General features: G+C 43.0%; 1 protein-coding gene across 1 annotated transcript in view; it reads right to left on the reverse strand.

Moving 5' to 3' along the window:
* Positions 1 to 17,003, reverse strand: part of LOC308532421 (alcohol dehydrogenase 6-like) — a gene marked incomplete at both ends in the record, with an annotated part of 35,677 nt that extends 18,674 nt beyond the window's left edge. The window contains 2 exon segments of the mRNA XM_081109869.1: positions 16,204 to 16,210; positions 16,900 to 17,003. Of these exon segments, the coding sequence (XP_080965995.1) occupies positions 16,204 to 16,210; positions 16,900 to 17,003 (111 nt within the window).
* Positions 17,004 to 17,353: the final 350 nt, after the last annotated feature.

The following is a 17,353-nucleotide window of genomic DNA, read 5'->3' on the forward strand; positions in this document are numbered from 1 at the left end:
AAACTCAGTTACCTACAAGGGAATACCCATACGACTGTCAGCTGATTTCTCAACAGAAACTTTGCAGGCCAGAAGGGAGTGGCAAGAAATATTCAAAGTGATAAATACCAAGAACCTACAACCAAGATTACTTTATCCAGCAAAGCTATCATTCAGAATTGAAGGTCAGATAAAGAGCTTCACAGATAAGGAAAAGCTAAAGGAGTTCATCACCACCAAACCAGGATTATATGAAATGCTGAAAGGTATCCTTTAAGAAGAGGAAGAGGAAGAAAAAGGTAAAGATACAAATTATGAACAACAAATATGCATCTATCAACAAGTGAATCTAAGAATCAAGTGAATAAATAATCTGATGAACAGAATGAACTGTTGATTATAATAGAATCAGGGACATAGAAAGGGAATGGACTGACTATTCTTGTGGGGGAAAGGGGTGTGGGAGATGCAGGAAGAGACTGGACAAAAATCGTGCACCTATGGATGAGGACAGTGGGTGGGGAGTGAGGGTGGAGGGTGGGGCGGGAACTGGGAGGAGGGGAGTTATGGAGGGGAAAAAAAGAGGAACAAATGTAATAATCTGAACAATAAAGATTTAATTAAAAGAAGAAGAAAAAATAAAAAAAAAGAACTAAATAAAATGGAGACAAACTATCAACCAGATATAGAGCTCAAAGTATTAGTTATTCTGGGGAAGGAAATAAACACGGAATTCCAGGAAGCACAGAGTCCCAAACAAGATGAACCCAAGACACATCATAACTAAAATGAGACAAAGAGAGATATTTCATGCAAAGGAAACAAAATAAAAAACTGGTAACGATACTTACATCAGGCAAAATATTATACAAAATAGACTTTAAAACAAAGGCTATAACAAGAGACAAAAAGGGCATTTCATAATGGAAAAGGAATCAATCCAAGAACAGGATGTAACTCTTGTAAACATTTATGCACCCAATGTAGGCGAATCTAAATGTCTAAAGCAAATATTGGAATTGATATAATATTGAATGTCAACCATAATTGAAAAATTAAATTTAAGATAATTGGAAAACTCAGACAAGGATAAAGGGGGGGAAATTGCAAGTTTGGTACCAGCTATTACCGTTTTTAACATTTTAGGGTAAGTCTTTTCAATCAACATCCTATGTATGTGTATGTTTGTATAATCATACTGAGAATGCTGCTGTACAGTCTACTCTCTCAGTTAACATTATGAATACTTTGCAGGTAATTTAAAATAACCACTTCAGACTTTATTGACTAATATATCATAATTTACTTAGTTTCCTGGTATTTGACCAATGTTGCTTCCAGTGTTTTACTCTTAAAAATAATGAAGCAGTTAACCTGTTTATAAAAACTACATAATTATTTCTGTGGAATAAAATTCTGAATCAAATGATAATTACATTTTCATGGTATTTGATACAATATTATCAAACTATCACCCAAGAATTTTCTAGCAATTTATTTTCCCAGCAGTGGCGGATGAGTTTCCACAGGTGGGAAGACATTGATTATTGTCATTAAATTCTTTAGCAATCTGATTGGAGAAAACAAAGTTTTAACTTTGTTTCAATATACAGTTTGGGGATAAGTAATCAAGATGATATGGATCTATTTTAAAGGTAGCACTTACTTTGGCCAAGGTGTCCATGATGAATTTTCTGGTTTCCTTGGTGTTTTCTAGGGTATACCAAAAAGAACTTCACTTGTGGACTCTGCTCTTGTACAAACAGGGTCAAGTACTTATAGTCTTTATACACTGAAACTCATTAAAAATCATTACACAATATGCAGGAACCAGAGAGGTGAGGTGATGGGCAAACGTGTGAAAGTAAAGGACAGAAAGAAATGTAAAGCAATCATTATGGAGGGGTTTGAGAGGGAGGATGCTAAATGAGGAAAGAAGTAGTTTGAAGGTAGCAATGGTGACTTAAAAAGAAAGCATGACAGATATGAACAACCAAATAAGGTCAAGGGCAGAAATGCAACTGGGAGCAGAAACTCAAATCAATTAAACTTCGGTAGGATTTGCCTCTCTCTTATGTGAGTCAGTACAGCATAGTGGTTAAAAGCATGGACACTAGCACTAACAGACTTGCATTCAAGTCTTTGTTTTGTCTTTTACCTGCTATGAAAGAAGGCAAGAAATCCAACCTCGCTGTGCTTCAGTTCCCCCCTCAGTAAGGTGAGGGTGATTATAGTAGTTCCTACCTCATAGGTTTGTTATAAGCACTAAGAGAGTTAACATCTGATAAATGTTTAGAACTGTGTCCAGCCCATAGCATGGCATGACTGTTTGTTTTCCGTTATTACTGTGATGTCTCTCAGTACACTGATTTCATTTTCTCACCACCAGCTTGCTTTTGCCAAATACGAGAAATATGGTCACAAAAAGACCATTTGATTCTTAAATCTAACAACTGCAACAAGACAGTTCAGGAAGTCTGTCTCTCATCTTAAGTAAAAAATGTAAGGAAGGCTCTCCTTGCTCATTTTTGATCAGGTGCTCACTCCTGGACCAATGACATCTAGCCAGAGTTGTGGGTTTGGGGTAGAATTTGGCAGCTACTGCCACAGCCAAGTTGATTCCCCTGAGCAGCTGAAGGTGGGTGGGGAAAATCACAGGGCAGGTGGGTTCCATTGTAAATTCTTGTTCACCAAGATCAAATGAAGTCTCAACATTGCTTGACAATCCAACATTGTCCTAGCCAAGCTGCTGTGCAATTTCCTGAAATAACTGGCAGTCTTTCAACACTCATGTCAAATATCTGACTATCCCCCCCATCCTCCTCCATTCCCCTTTCACTCAGGAGATAAACTTACAATACAGATAATTCATCCAGTAGCTCCATATCCAATTCATTAACAAGTTCTGCCAGCTCTACCTCCAATATATTTCTCAAATTTGTTAGTGTTTAATGTCTAAATCCCTCCTCTAGAATATAATTTTTTTTAGAATAATGTTCTTGAATCTCTTGTTATATTTCTCTACTGAAAGTGTCTGGAAAAGTGTCTAATACATAGTAAGAGCTCAATCAGTATACATTAAATGAATTAAATGGAAGTTATCAGATAGGATCTCCCTTAGGTGCTAATTACTAGTCATGTATCTGCATCTATACTCATATTATCCTCCTTCCTCATCACCTATCTCTGCTTAGGAAACTCAGTGTTAATAATTTTTTCTCCTCTCAATGTGACCTGTCAACCCTTTAATGTATCATCCCTTCACTAAAAAGAAAAACAGAAACAAACTTCTCAAAGCTCCTTTGAGAGTCAAAATGGATATTGATGTGCCACTTTTAATTGAGGGCTAAGAGTTCTGAGCCAAATATTACTAATTAGGGCTTTGGTTGACTGGCCTTGATAAATTATAATTGTTCTGAAGAAAATGAGACTTTGCAATTCAACTAACCTGTGGGTTGACTTTCAAGTTTAAATAATTAGAACTTGCCAAGGTATAATTTGACAGTAGTTTTTTCTTTGTAGCTTTGGGAAGTTTCTGGAGTGATTCAGGAGGTGTATGGTAGGATTACAAAGTCAGCAATAAATCAGGGTCATAGATTTTTAAGAAAAGACCTATTATACTTGTCTCCTTTTCCTCACCCCCCTCTTACTCCTTCACATGTGCAACTAGGTTTTGTACCCCCAGCACATCAAGCAGCCATATCTAATGTTATCAGCAGTCTCCTTTTCCGTAAAGCCAATGGCCATCTTTTTCAGCGTTCATTCTGACAGCTTATTACTACTGATTGCCCCCTTATTGAAACTCACTCTTCTTTTGACTTCTTGGCTTCACACTCTCCTAGTTTTTCTTCTATTGTATGTAGCTGTTCCTTTTCTGACTTCTAAAAATAATCTTTATCACCTTTTTCTTGGCCATTAAGTTTTCCCACCCAGGTTCCTGACTTTGGCAGAGCAGACTTGCTGAAGTTGAGAATTCAGACTCCTTTGGAGTTCCTGTACCCCTGTAAGTAAGTTTTAGGCATGATTGATTCTCAGTTATGGTCTGCCTCCAACTTCAGGAGGTTAGGAATAAAATGCCTAGGTTGGAACTGCTCTTTTGTACTTTGTCCTCTTCCTAAACCATCATATTCAGTGTGGATAACTTTTAGACAAGATACTTATCATGCCCCTCACCCAGGCTGGCCAGGCATCCCAGTAGGGACCCCCACCCTGAAGGGGGTGTGACCAGCCTACAAACACCCATTAGCCACTCACCCAGGCTGGCCAGGCACCCCAGAAGGACCCCCACCCTGATCCAGGACACCCTTCAGAGCAAACCAGCCAGCCCCGACCCATGCACCAGGCCTCTATTCTATATAATAAAAGGGTAATATGCAAACTGACCCTAACAGCAGAATGACTGGGGATGACTGGTCACTATGACACATACTCACCACCAGGGGACAGACGCTCAATGCAGGAGCTGCCCCCTGGTGGTCAGTGAGCTCCCACAGGGAGAGCTCTGCTCAGCCACAAGCCAGGCTGATGGCTGCCAGTACAGCAATGGTTGTGGGAGCCTCTCCTGCCTCCTCAGCAGTGCTAAGGATGTCAGACAGCAGCTTAGGCCTGCTCCCCGCTGGCAAGTGGACATCCCCTGAGGGCTGCCGGGCTGCCAAAGGGATGTCTGATTGCCATCTTAGGCCCAATCCCCCAGGGAGCAGGTCTAAACCAGCAAGTGGTCATCTCCTGAGGGGTCCCAGACTGCAAGAGGGCACAGGCCCGGCTGAGGGCCCCCTCCTCCCTCCGAGTGCACAAATTTTTGTGCACCAGGCCTCTAGTTATTAATAGAAGGAAGGAAGCTAGTTATTAATATAAGGAAGAAAGCAAAAGGGAACTAAAGAATAAGCCTAATAACCTGGGAAGCTGAAGCAGGTAGCAGGACTCAGGCCAGGGAAAAGTCAGAGTTGAGTTAGATAGTCTGAAGAGTCCTTTGTTCTTTAGGGGAAACAAGAAATTATAGGGCAGAATAAGGAAAGGTTTGGGACAGTGCTTTTAGAGCTTCCCACTCTCTACCTCCCTGAGGGTGTATTAATTCCTTTAAAGCAAATTAAAAGTCTTGCCATCATGTTTGAACTTCTCCAGGTGTGTGTCTGAAATTCTTTTCTCATGACACTGAAAAGCACTCATTTCTCACCAGGAACAGGTTGGCAACTCTGCCAGGGCTGGAGAAGCAGCCAGGTGTGGTGGGATCTGGGACCCTTCAGTTGGCCAGAAGCCCAGCCTGGCATCCGTGTCCTCACCTCGATCTCCTGCCTGCCTCTCTCACTTTTTTCTTTATTCCACCTTTTGTCCAGGTGTTTTCGAGCCACAAATTTATGGTGGGCACAGGTCAGGATTTAAATGCCATTAGGGTGCCTGCCACCAAATAAAGAAGTCACCCGTGGGGGGGATGACCTGTGTGAGATGGGCCAGAGGCACTAGGCTGCCTGCCCGAACCAAGACAAATTCAACCAAATTGGACAGATACAGGCAAAAAAATGAAAATAGACCACCAACTTACACCATACACAAAAATAAACTCAAAATGGATAAAGGTTTTAAACGTAAGAGGGGAAACCATAAAAATATTAGAGGAATCCACACGCAGCAAAATCTCAGACATATGCCAAAGCAATTTCTTCACCGATACAGCTCCTAGGGCATTGAAAACTAAAGAGAAAATAAACAAATGGGACTACATCAAAATAAAAAGCTTCTGCACAGCAAAAGAAACAATCAACAAAACAACAAGAGAGCCCACTGCATGGGAGAACATATTTGCCAATATTTCACCGATAAGGGTTTAATCTCCAACATTAACAGGAAACTCATACAACTTAACAAAAGGAAGATAAACAACCCAATCAAAAAATGGGCAACAGACCTAAATAGATACTTTGCGAAAGAGGACATAAAGAAGATAAAGAATGCCAAGTGACATATGAAAACATGCTCAAAGTCACTAATCATCCGAGAGATGCAAATCAAAACAACAATGAGGTACCATCTCACACATGTCAGAATGGCTATCATCAACAAATCAACAAACAACATGTGTTGGCGAAGATGTGGAGAAAAGGGAACCCTCGTGCACTGCTGGTGGGAATGCAGACTAGTGCAGCCACTATGGAGAACAGTATGGAGTTTCCTCAAAAACTAAAAATGGAACTCCCATTTGACCCAGTGATCCCATTTCTAGGAATATATCCCAAGAAGCTAGAAACACCAATCAGAAAGGATATATAAACCCCTATGTTCATAGCAGCACAATTTATCATAGCTAAGATTTGGAATCAGCCTAAGTGCCCATCAGCAGATGAGTGGATTAAAAAACTGTGGTACATCTACACAATGAAATACTGTGCTGCGGTAAAAAAGAAGAAATTCTTACCATTTGCAACAGAATGGATGGAATTGGAGAGCATTATGCTAAGCGAAATAAGCCAGTCAGAGAAAGATGAATACCACATGATCTCACTCATTTGTGGAATATAATGAACAACATAAACTAATGAACAAAAACAGATCCAGAGACAGAGAAGCGTCGATCAGGCCATCAAACCTCAGAGGGAAGGTAGGGGAGGGTGGGGTAAGGGGGAGAGATCAACCAAAGGACTTGTATGCATGCAGATAAGCCTAACCAATGGACACAGACACCAGGGGTTTGAAGGCATGAGTGGGGAGATATGGGGGGGAAGGGAGGGCCATGGGGGAATAAGGACACATATGTAATACCTTAATCAATAAAGAAAAAAAAAGACAAATTCAACTACTGAGAAACTCTAGTTCGCAAAGACAGCCCAAACCTGAGGCAATTCCCAGACAGGATTAGTGGAAGACACTGGTATGCTCGAGTCTTTTTCTAATGGCATCTCACACTCCTTGTTTAGCCTCTGCTGCCCATCTGAGTGGTATTTTAGTGCCATTTTGGCCCTTGGGTGGGGGACGACATTACTGATCTTTTTTACAGGCTGTCAGGTCAGGGGTAGGCTTTATATCCTTTTTGCTGTATGAGCCCCTCCCAGCAGCTCCCTCTGGTGCCTGGAGCTGAAGGGCTGCCCTCCTTTGCCTAGCCTGCCCACTCTGGCCCAGGATTCCCTTCCTTCCATTGCTTCTTCCCTGCACTGGCTGCCACCTGCTGCCTCTGGCTAGGGCAGTGATGGCGAACCTTTTGAGCTCGGCGTGTCAGCATTTTGAAAAACCCTAACCTAACTCTGGTGCCATGTCACATATAGAAATTTTTTGATATTTGCAACCATAGTAAAACAAAGATTTATATTTTTGATATTTATTTTATATATTTAAATGCCATTTAACAAAGAAAAATCAACCAAAAAAATGAGTTCGCGTGTCACCTCTGACACGCGTGTCACCTCTGACACGCGTGTCACCTCTGACACGCGTGTCACCTCTGACACGCGTGTCACCTCTGACACGCGTGTCATAGGTTCGCCATTACTGGCGCTAGAGCTTGGGCAGGCTGCCACTGCCACTTTCTTGGGACCCAGGACACGGAACCCATCTGGGGGTTTGGGGCTGGGCAGCTTTGGTAGAATTCTTACTGGTCCATGTGCCTCACTTATCTCCATCCTCCCCCAACAAGAACTGGTAACTCTGCACAGTGGCTTTACACTAAGACATTTCTTCACCCTAAGGAGCGAAGCTTCCCAGCCTCAATTTGCTCTGGTTGCATGTTTGGTAAAACACCTCATATCGTGCCCTGGGGACTTGGTTTCTGAGCACCTCAGGTTTGGGATGGAGCAAGGAACTTGCTGGTAAAATATGGGGCATTGAGATGTTTATCCAGATTTGTGAGGAGCCCTCAAGCCTCGCCAGAGGCTCTCTTCACTTGTGGCCCTGGCTGGTCTCTCCCTACTGGGGGCAATTTTAGAACAGGGAAAACCGGATCTTCAGAGATCTTGGGTCTTAACAACAACCAATCCTGAGGTCTGGCCCCCTGAGGTCATAACTGTGGGGCATAAAGCTTTTCAAGAAGGTCTCAGCCTTCTGTGTGGGAAGGGCCAGATTTGAGTCTCGGGTCACTGAGACAGACAGTGGGGAGTCTTGCATCAACCTAGGTTCTGATGACACAGCTGCAGAGCTTGGGAAATTGAGGACACTCATGTTTTTCCTCAGCTACCCAATTACCTCCCTCTTTTACAGGAAGGAATTTTCTGTCCTCAAGACAAATAGGTAAGGTTGCCTTCACAATGGTCTCCATAATTGAAGGTCTAGAGTAGACTCAGAGATTCCAATACAAGCATCTCCACTTGATCATCCACCCTCACATCTCTTGGATTATTCAGATGTCTGATGACTGTCTGGAACGAAACCTCCTCTGCCTCCTACAGGAGGTGTCAGAAGGGCGGGGCATCACCTGATCCACACACCCTTCTCTTTGCTAGATTTAAGAGATTGCAAGGCAGGACTAGGTTGATTCTAAGAGGACCCTACAAGACTCATAGGGGAATTTCAGACTATAACTCAAACCGATAAGGGGGGAGATTTGTAATCTGATAGATAGAGCACCTGAATTAATCTGGAAAATAATCATATTATTGTAAATCGTAAAACACATATACTTATGTAAAAGGTGTTACGTTTCTTATATGTACACTAGAGGCCCAGTGCACAAATTCATGTACCAGTGGGGTCCCTTGGCCTGGCCTGCAGGATCAGGCTGAAACCAGCTCTCCAACATCCCCCACAGTGTCCTGGATTGCAAGAAGGTGCAGGCCAGGCCAAGGGACCCCACCAGTGCACGATCAGGGTCAGGGAGGGACACAGGAGGTTGGCCAGCTGGGGAGGGACTGCGGGAGGGCTTCAGGGCCTGTCTGGCTCATCTCTAGCATATTATGCTTTGATTGGTTGAACGGCTGACTGGTTGACTGGACACTTAGCACATTAGGCTTTTATTATATAGGACTAGAGGACTGGTGCATGAAATTTGTGCACGGGGGGCGGGGGGGGGGGGTGTCCCTCAGTCCAGCCTGCACCCTCTCCAATCTGGGACCCTTTGGGGGATGGCCGACTGCTGGCAGTAGGACATCCCTCTCACAATCCGTGACTGCTGGCTCCTAACCACTTCTGCCTGCCAGCCTGATCATCCCCTAACTGCTCCCCTGCCAACCTGATAGATGCCTAATTGCCCCCCTACTGGCCTGGTAACCTCCTAACTTCCCTCCTGCCAGCATGGTTGCCCCTTAACTGCCCCCTTGCCAGCCTGATTGTCCCCTAACTGCCTCTGCCTCGGCCCCCCGCCACTATGGCATATTGCCCTTTTATTAGTATATATAGGGGGTTAAGTTTCTTATATGTGAAGAGGGGGTTAAGTTTCTCTTAAGTTTCCTTTTCAAGCAATTGAGAAGGTGACTCAGTTGTGAATCCAGCAATCAGAATTAATAAACATGGTCAGACCAACCCACCAGGAGTAAAAACATCATCTCATCAACATCATCTCATCGCCTGATGAGTAAAGGACAATAGCTGACTTCTGGGGACCTCTAGGGCTACATGTAGCCACATTCCATTCCCTAGCCCACTCCCCTTCATAATCCTGTCCCCTGCACCCTGCTGTAAGACAGGGTTTGAATGCATGTAAGCACCCTGTCTTCTTGGTTAGCAAGCCTGCTCAATAAACGCCTAATATGATTCAACCCTGCCTTTGTTATTGGACACAGCAACAGGCAGCCTGAGCCCAACCAGGGGTTTCTCGGTAACAAAACCTATGAATTAATCTGGAAGGACTTAACCGTCCTTCTCTCCCAATGCTGCCAACTTGAGGAAAGGCTCTAGATTTGAGGGGCTGCCCAGAAATATGCCGAAACTTTACATTCATCCCAGCCAAACAGATTCCCTGTAGAAATGACCGCCGTCCCCCAGACTGATCCCAGTTGGTCTTAAACCAGGGCAAGTAGGACTTGCCTACAGAGACCATATGGTTTTCTGCCTTCTAGAAGGCATGAAAAGAAGTAGCATCAAGGCTGTCAGTTAGGATAAAGCAAGAGCAGTTACTCAGCTCCCAGAGGAGAACGCTCTCTTTTCCATTCTCCTCTAACCAAGCCATTGACAAGTATCCCAGCATAGATTGGATTGGCTAGGAGGAGAAACAGTGCTAGCGATACCCTTTGTTAATCAATCTGCCCTTGATATTCGGAGGAAATTGCAGAGACTAGTACTATGTCCGCAAATCCCAGTAAAGAATTAGTAGATGTGGCTTTTTCTGCCTTCGACATTCAAGATCAAGTTGAGGAAAAGAAAGAATAAAAACCTGTCAATCTTTTGGCAGCTGCCTTATGGTTGGCAATGTCACCTCAGGGATGGCCCACAGGTCGCCCCCGGCCCCAGAAGTTGCCAGAAGAGGGAGTGTTACTCCTGTAGGAACCCAGCATGTCCTGAAAGGGGCTGCAGAGCAATGGCCCCAGCTACGACACCTTGCTCCCTCCATACGAAAAAGGGGCACTGGGAGAGGAACTGTCTCCTGTCCTGAGGAGGTCGGGTAGAGAGCCCCTCTCAGAAAATGGTACCAGGGTTGTCGGATGCTCCCAGAAGCAACACCACAATCAAAAGTTAAAAGCTAAGAATGAGCAGTGCTGGCATTTGACTCCAAAGCTTAGGCGGGAAATACCAGCATCTCTAGGAGACCCAGCTGTTTCCTTTTTGCCTGGAGGCCTCATAATCGATAAGAATATTGTAACTGGCAGAAATCACCCTCAGTCCAAATCCTTCATTTTTTTTTGGGGGGGGGGGTAAATTACTTCCCCCAAATGCTGAGGTGAATATAAGTTTTAAACTATCTAGAAAGAAAAATAAATGTAACACTTACATACATGCATAAATAGTCTGTGAACTTCAAAGCATGCTGGGGGATGTGGTTCAAAATGAAGAGTTGGGGAGGGAATTTAGTACTAAGACATAGAACTCTGGGCCAGAAATTTAAATTTCTAGAGAAATTTGGAAAACACCCACATTAGTTACTATTAATTACTGTACAGTTAGCATTTCATTTTCATTCTAACACTGCAGCCAAGTTGTTAGGGAGCTGAAATGCTTGCCAGTGATGCTGTGTCTGTGGAGCTGGGAACCTTGCCATGAAGAGCACTGAGAGGGGATTTTGTTTGCGTGTCTCCTGAGGGTCTTGGGAAATAGCCTAAGAGAAGCCAAACTCCAAAACCACAAACATGTTCACGCCCGTCTTCTCCGTGAGAGCCAGAATACGAACATTCTGAATGTCCCAAGTCTGAATGTCACAAGTGTTTTGGTGACTTGTTTTAAATTATTCTGTTGATGTGATTAACTGAGATAATGTAGAAACACCAAATGTTCATACTACTTTAAAAAAATATGAGGTAATACAAATTCTATTATTGTAAGAAAATTAAAATGTCTTAAAAACTAAAAATGCTACTTTAATGATGGAGATATTCCTCCTCAAAATTTATAATATTGTTATTTCCCATCAAAAACACAAATTACAATCAATATCTAATATTTATGGAGTGATAAATTTTCTGGCTACTTTGCATACATTGTCTCATTGAATTCAGTCCTTAAATGAAAGAATGAGATGGTATCATGTTCATGAACATTGAGCAGGGGTGGAGAACCTTTTTTCTGCCAAGGGCCATTTGGGATATTTATAACATTACTTGAGAGCCATACAAAATCAGCCTGCTATATTGGGTCACACATTTAATTAACTCATCCCACCCCTGAGCTAGAGGAAGACACTAAGAATTATAGATTCATATAAATTTCCCAAGATGAAACCACTAGTGGTAGAGCCAGTATTCCTGGAGGCCTAACTCCAGTTTAATAACCTGCCTAGCAATAGTAATAAGGGCTAATATCTTTGTCACACCCTCAATGCTCCAGGTGCTGCTCTAAGTGTTTTACCTTTAATCCTCACCCTAACTCTGTGGTAGGTTCACTATCATCCCTTTTAGAGCTGCATATTTCTCATCAATGTCTTTCCCATCACTAAAGCCACTTTCCGGTTTTTATAGCACATTTTCACAGAACATGTCAACTTTATTTTTATCTAAGTTGATTGCAGCACCTTTTCAAACAAGAGTTGAAACAGTGCTGGAACTTAGATTCCCAGACACATTCCCTACCAAAGTCTTTGGCTTACACCAGCATGTGCCAGGGATGCTCAGTACCTGAGCATATCCATTTCCTGGAGCTTCCCCATCCTAGTCCTGGAGAATCCCTTCTCTCTCTCCAGGGTGAGAGCACCCGCTCCCTAGATCCCATGTCTTTGTCTTGAATTAATTTATCAATTTTGAGGAAGTTCAACAGGTAGGACTCTAAGACAAGTGCAGTGGGGGATAAATTTTTAAAAAATATATTTTTATTGATTTTAAAGAGGGAGAGATAGAAATATCAATGATGAGAGAGAAATATTGATCAGCTGCCTCCTGCACGTTCCTTCCTGGGGATCAAGTCTACAGCCCTAGCATGTGCTATTGACTGAAATTGAACCTAGAACTCCTCAGTTGGCAGGCTGACTCTCCATCTACTGAGCCAAACCAGCTAGGGCTGGGGCTGAGGGGTAAATTTCTCGAAATCTTTTATGTTTCTGTTAGACTTTCATTTCTGCTATGATAATTTTGTTTATTTATCATTATTATTATTATTATTATTATTATTATTTTAGAGCGAGAAAGGAATGGGGAGACAGAAATATCACTTTGTTATTCCACTTACTTATGCACTCATTGGTTGTTTCTTCTATGTGCGCTGACTGGGAATCAAACCTTCAACCTTGGCCTATTTAATCAATCTGCCCCATAAAAAAGTTTCTTTGAGAAGGCTAACCCCTATTTTGTAAAACTACTGTTTGGAATTCTCTGCTATTTTTTAGAGAGCCTCTTATTCTGAAAAAATAACTTTGCTTTCTAGCCTGCTTGAATAATGAGGAAGATAAACTTAGCTGTCTGACCTTGTAGGCCAGATACTAGATACGCCCATACTCTCATGCCATGCCAGGTGTATTTTTTAATTGGATAGAACTGTGTTGTTTTCAAGGCCACCAGCGAGATAACCACTAAACACACATAGGGCTGGCTCTTTAATAAAAAGGAAAGTTCTGCTTGCAGCTCTGCTTAGAATTTGAATTCATTTTTCTCTAAATCCAACAGTGAATAAAGTGTAATTCCAAGCTCTCTAAGCAGGTTTGATTTTTTTTCTGGTTTTCTGAAACACCTTTATCCAATATTTGTGAAAGCCTTGATGAGAGACATGATAATCGTACTCAATAACATTCTTTAATAATTTGTAAGTACTTGAAATGAGGGTTTTCAGTTCTGAGTGCTATTGTCATGTGGTAGACAGAATTCTCAGGTCACTTCTAAGATTCGCCTGGTGTGCATGCTTAGTATGATCCCCTACACTTAAGTGGAGATGAAACCTTTGACTATAATAGACATGGGCTAGCCATACCCTTGATTAGATTAAGCTAGGTTATGTCATATGACAAATGGTGATGGCATAGTCAATTCCATGACTGTGTTATGGTATATAAACTGGAGGGGGATTGGAAGTCAGGAGATTGGAAGTGTGAGGGGCTATGGAGTGAGCCACGCTGAGATTGCTCCTGGCCTACGGCCAGCAAGAGAACAGAATCCTTAGTCCTCCAACCACAGAGAACTGAGTTTAGGCAACAACTTAGAAAAGGACCCCAAGTTCCAGAATGGAAGCTCAGCTGACACCTTGATTGCAACCTTGAGAGACCCCGAGCAGAGAAGCCAGTCTAGCCCTGCCCAGACTTTGATCTACAGAAACTGTGAGATAATTAATGTGTGCTCTTTCAAGCCACTAATTTTGTGGTACTTTGTATTGAGCAATAGAAAATACACCTGTGAAGAAATGTTTGGGGTAATTATAAGGCGCCTCCAGCTGTTAATTTTTTAAGTACATTTTCACAGATGTAGAGTAATCTTTTATGTGTAACCAAGGGAGCTGTTTGGAAGGGGATCACTTTCAGTTAGTAAGAACAGGCTTCAGGGTGTCCTGGAACTTTTGGAATGATGTGGACACATGTGAGTAGATATGCGAAAGTCATTTGTGTAAGATTTTGACTTGTAGGAAGGCATAGTACAATACTGCTTGCTAAACAAAAGTTTTAAATGGAAATTTAGTTTAAAATAGGGAAGATATGGGAGTAGAAACAAGCACAATTTAGGAAGTCCTATATACTGGCTAAATGTTAAAGGTATTTATTTCTACTTGTGATATATACACAAAGGAGTTTTAAGTAGAGCATTTAATCAACAATTTTTATAGTTCTACAAATGTAACAAGGAGACCTCAGGACTCCATTACCAACTGGGGCTAGAGGTTCCTTTCTCCCAAAGCTGACTGATGTCTGGCCCCACAACAGCGGTTCCTCTCATCCCCCAGTGCTGTAGAAGAGTGGGCTAGGGCAAGTGGGAAGTGTCAGCGTCACGAGTTGTTGTCCCAGTGGGGAGCACTGTAGTTCTTCCCTCCCTCCCTTCTTCTCTCCCAGCCTGTGGGAGAAGCTGTAAGACCTGGGCTCTCCCAGAGATTACAGAGATTTCTACTTTTGTAAGTAATGCACATTATACATTCATGATGCCTAGGCCATAAGGTGTTGTAAACCCTCAAACTGTGAATGTCTGTTATATAAATTTCCTTCCTCCCCCATTACAGGGAAATAGCTGAATATATTGAGTGACATCTTTCAAGTTCTTAATATTTACTTCTCACTTAATGTTTAGTTTTGCCACAGGCCAGGACATTCTGTTTCATAAGTCATTTTTGTTCTTATCTACTAATTTCCCAATTGCTCAGATGGTAGATGAGTTCATAACAAAAAAAAATGAAACTACTTTCAATGTTATCATTCCTTTTTTATGTAACACTAATTTTCAATGTATAAATTATCATTTAATTAGAGTTCTCCCATTTTTCTTCACTTACCAAAGTAGACAGAAATGTAATTCCTTTTGACAGATGTTTTGGAGAAAGAAATGTTTTTGTTTATTTCACAAGAATTGATGTATCTTTAATGATGTGTGGAGAACCACGAATTGAATGGAAATGTATACCCTAGGCAGCCGGCCAGCAAGGCTCAGTCATGGGCTTGAAGCTATTCTTACTGGACACGATGAAATTGGATTACTCCACACTGATGTGATTTATTGCTCATTGCAAATGTCTAAATTGGCAAAAGATGAAGCTGCAAATCAACATTGACTGGATCCCTATTCTGTGTATGGCAGTGTGTTAGGTGCTGGAGGAATGAGATACACACAACATAAGCCTTAGCACTGTAAGGCACAGACCTTGAAAGTTACCTATTGGTAAGAGATTAAAGTAAAAGTTAAACATAATTTTATATAATACTCGAGGCCCGGTGCATGAAATTCATGCATGGGAGCTGGGGGGTCCCTCAGCCTGGCCTGCACCCTCTCCAATCCGGGATCCCTCCGGGCTGCTGGCACCTAACTGCTCACCTGCCTGCTGGCCTGATCCCCTAACTGTTCTCCCCTGATGGTCTGATACTCTTAACTGCTCTCCCCTGCCTGCCTGATCACCCCTAACTGCCTCTGCCTCAGCCCTGCCACCATTGCTTTGTCCAGAAGGATGTCCAGAAGATCGTCTGGCAGATGTTCAGTCTAATTAGCATATTACCTTTTTATTAGTATAGATGCCACCTTGCCTAAAAATGCAGGTTGTTAGCAGGTTTTCCTATAGTGGAAGGGGAGGCCGCAGTAGCATCCTGGGTTCTGACCAGGGCTTATACACTCGTGCTTTATCTCAGCAGATGAAGACTCTTGGATGTACCTTGAACATTTCTATCGATTTTGCCATATCATCCTCCAAAAATGTTGAACAACTTTAAACTCCCACCAGCAACCATGCATGTGCCCTCTGTCCTACTTTGATGCCAGTATCATTGATTTCCCCCTAGAAGCTTCCCTCCCCTCAGCCAGGACTGGTTGGCACTTGAGCCAAACTCACTGTTCAGCCTGGGACTTGATTTCCTGAGATAGAATTATGGAGGAGGAAAAATAGTTTTCCTCTACCCTTTTGAGTTCTTAGCGGAGGCCCTTGTAATAAAAGACATATTACCAAGAGGAAAACAAAAGTTCATTAACATGTGTACCTCGTGTATATGTGGGATATCCCAGGGAAAAATAAATAACTCTCCAAGGTGGCTTAGAATCCAGATTTAAATACCTTCATCCTAGGGAAAGGACACGGGATATGGAGGCCTCTTAGAGGAGAGTACATGATTTTTAGGAAAGATGAATGGGTGTGGGGGAGATAGTTTGTAACAAAGTTTGGGTGTGATGACAACTTCTAGTCTCCTGTCCTGTGACAGGAGTTAGTCTTCACTGGCTGGTGGCACTTTTCCCATCAAGGGAACCTTTTAGGGGGTCCGATTTTAGGCAGAGAAGGAGACTTCAGTGAAAACCTCTACTTGCATTTGCTGTTTTTCCAGCATCTGCAGGTCAAGATCGTCAATATAACAACATGGCATATGTTGGGGTGGCCTGTTCTCTGACCTTCAGAATAAACGAACAAAAGCTTGTTTCCTCTCTTAGATGATTTGCCACAGTAGCGTTATTCTGGAGACAGTATTCTGACCAGACCTTCCTGGGAGTGATCATAACATACCCTGCTCATGACCCCAGCCTCGCAGCCCCACAGCCCTGCCTGGCACCCTGCCTTGGCCTGGTGACACGCCCACATCTGCTCCACAATCCTGCCTGCGAGGGGATCAATTGGAACCCCTCCCACTCCCCCTCCCTGGATCCCTCAGTGACTGGGAGCCAGGAGGCGCCCCCTCTACCCCCGCTGCCACTGCTGGCCGCCATCTGTGTGGCGATTGGCCCCTGCGTGTACCTGCCTTGGCCTGGCACTGACGCTCACCTGCTCCACCATTCTGCTGTAGTCCTGCTCTTGTTGGGGCCCATCAGGGCTGGCAGCACCTCCTCTGCCACCCGCGCCAGCGCCATGTCACCAACGTCCACCATGTTCTGCGCCGCCCCCTGGTTGTCATCACACATCATAGCAAGTGGTTGAACTCCCAGTGGAACGACTGCCCAAGGGGACAATTTGCATATTAGGCTTTTATTATATAGGATATATAATATATATATAAAATATATATGTGATATCTACACTAATAAAAGACAAACATGCAAATTGTACCTTCGCTATGCCTTAAACCACTCCCACCAGACAATCAGAGTGACTATATGCAAATTAACACAACGAAGATGGCAGCCGGCAGCCACGGAGCTGGAGCAAGCAGGAGGCTTGGTTGCCCCAGTGATGGAGGAAGACAAGCTTCCCGCCTGCCGGGGCCGTCTCTGAGCTCCAC

Source organism: Myotis nattereri (genome assembly GCF_964212035.1).
Source record: "Myotis nattereri genome assembly, chromosome: 1".
NCBI lineage: Eukaryota > Metazoa > Chordata > Mammalia > Chiroptera > Vespertilionidae > Myotis > Myotis nattereri.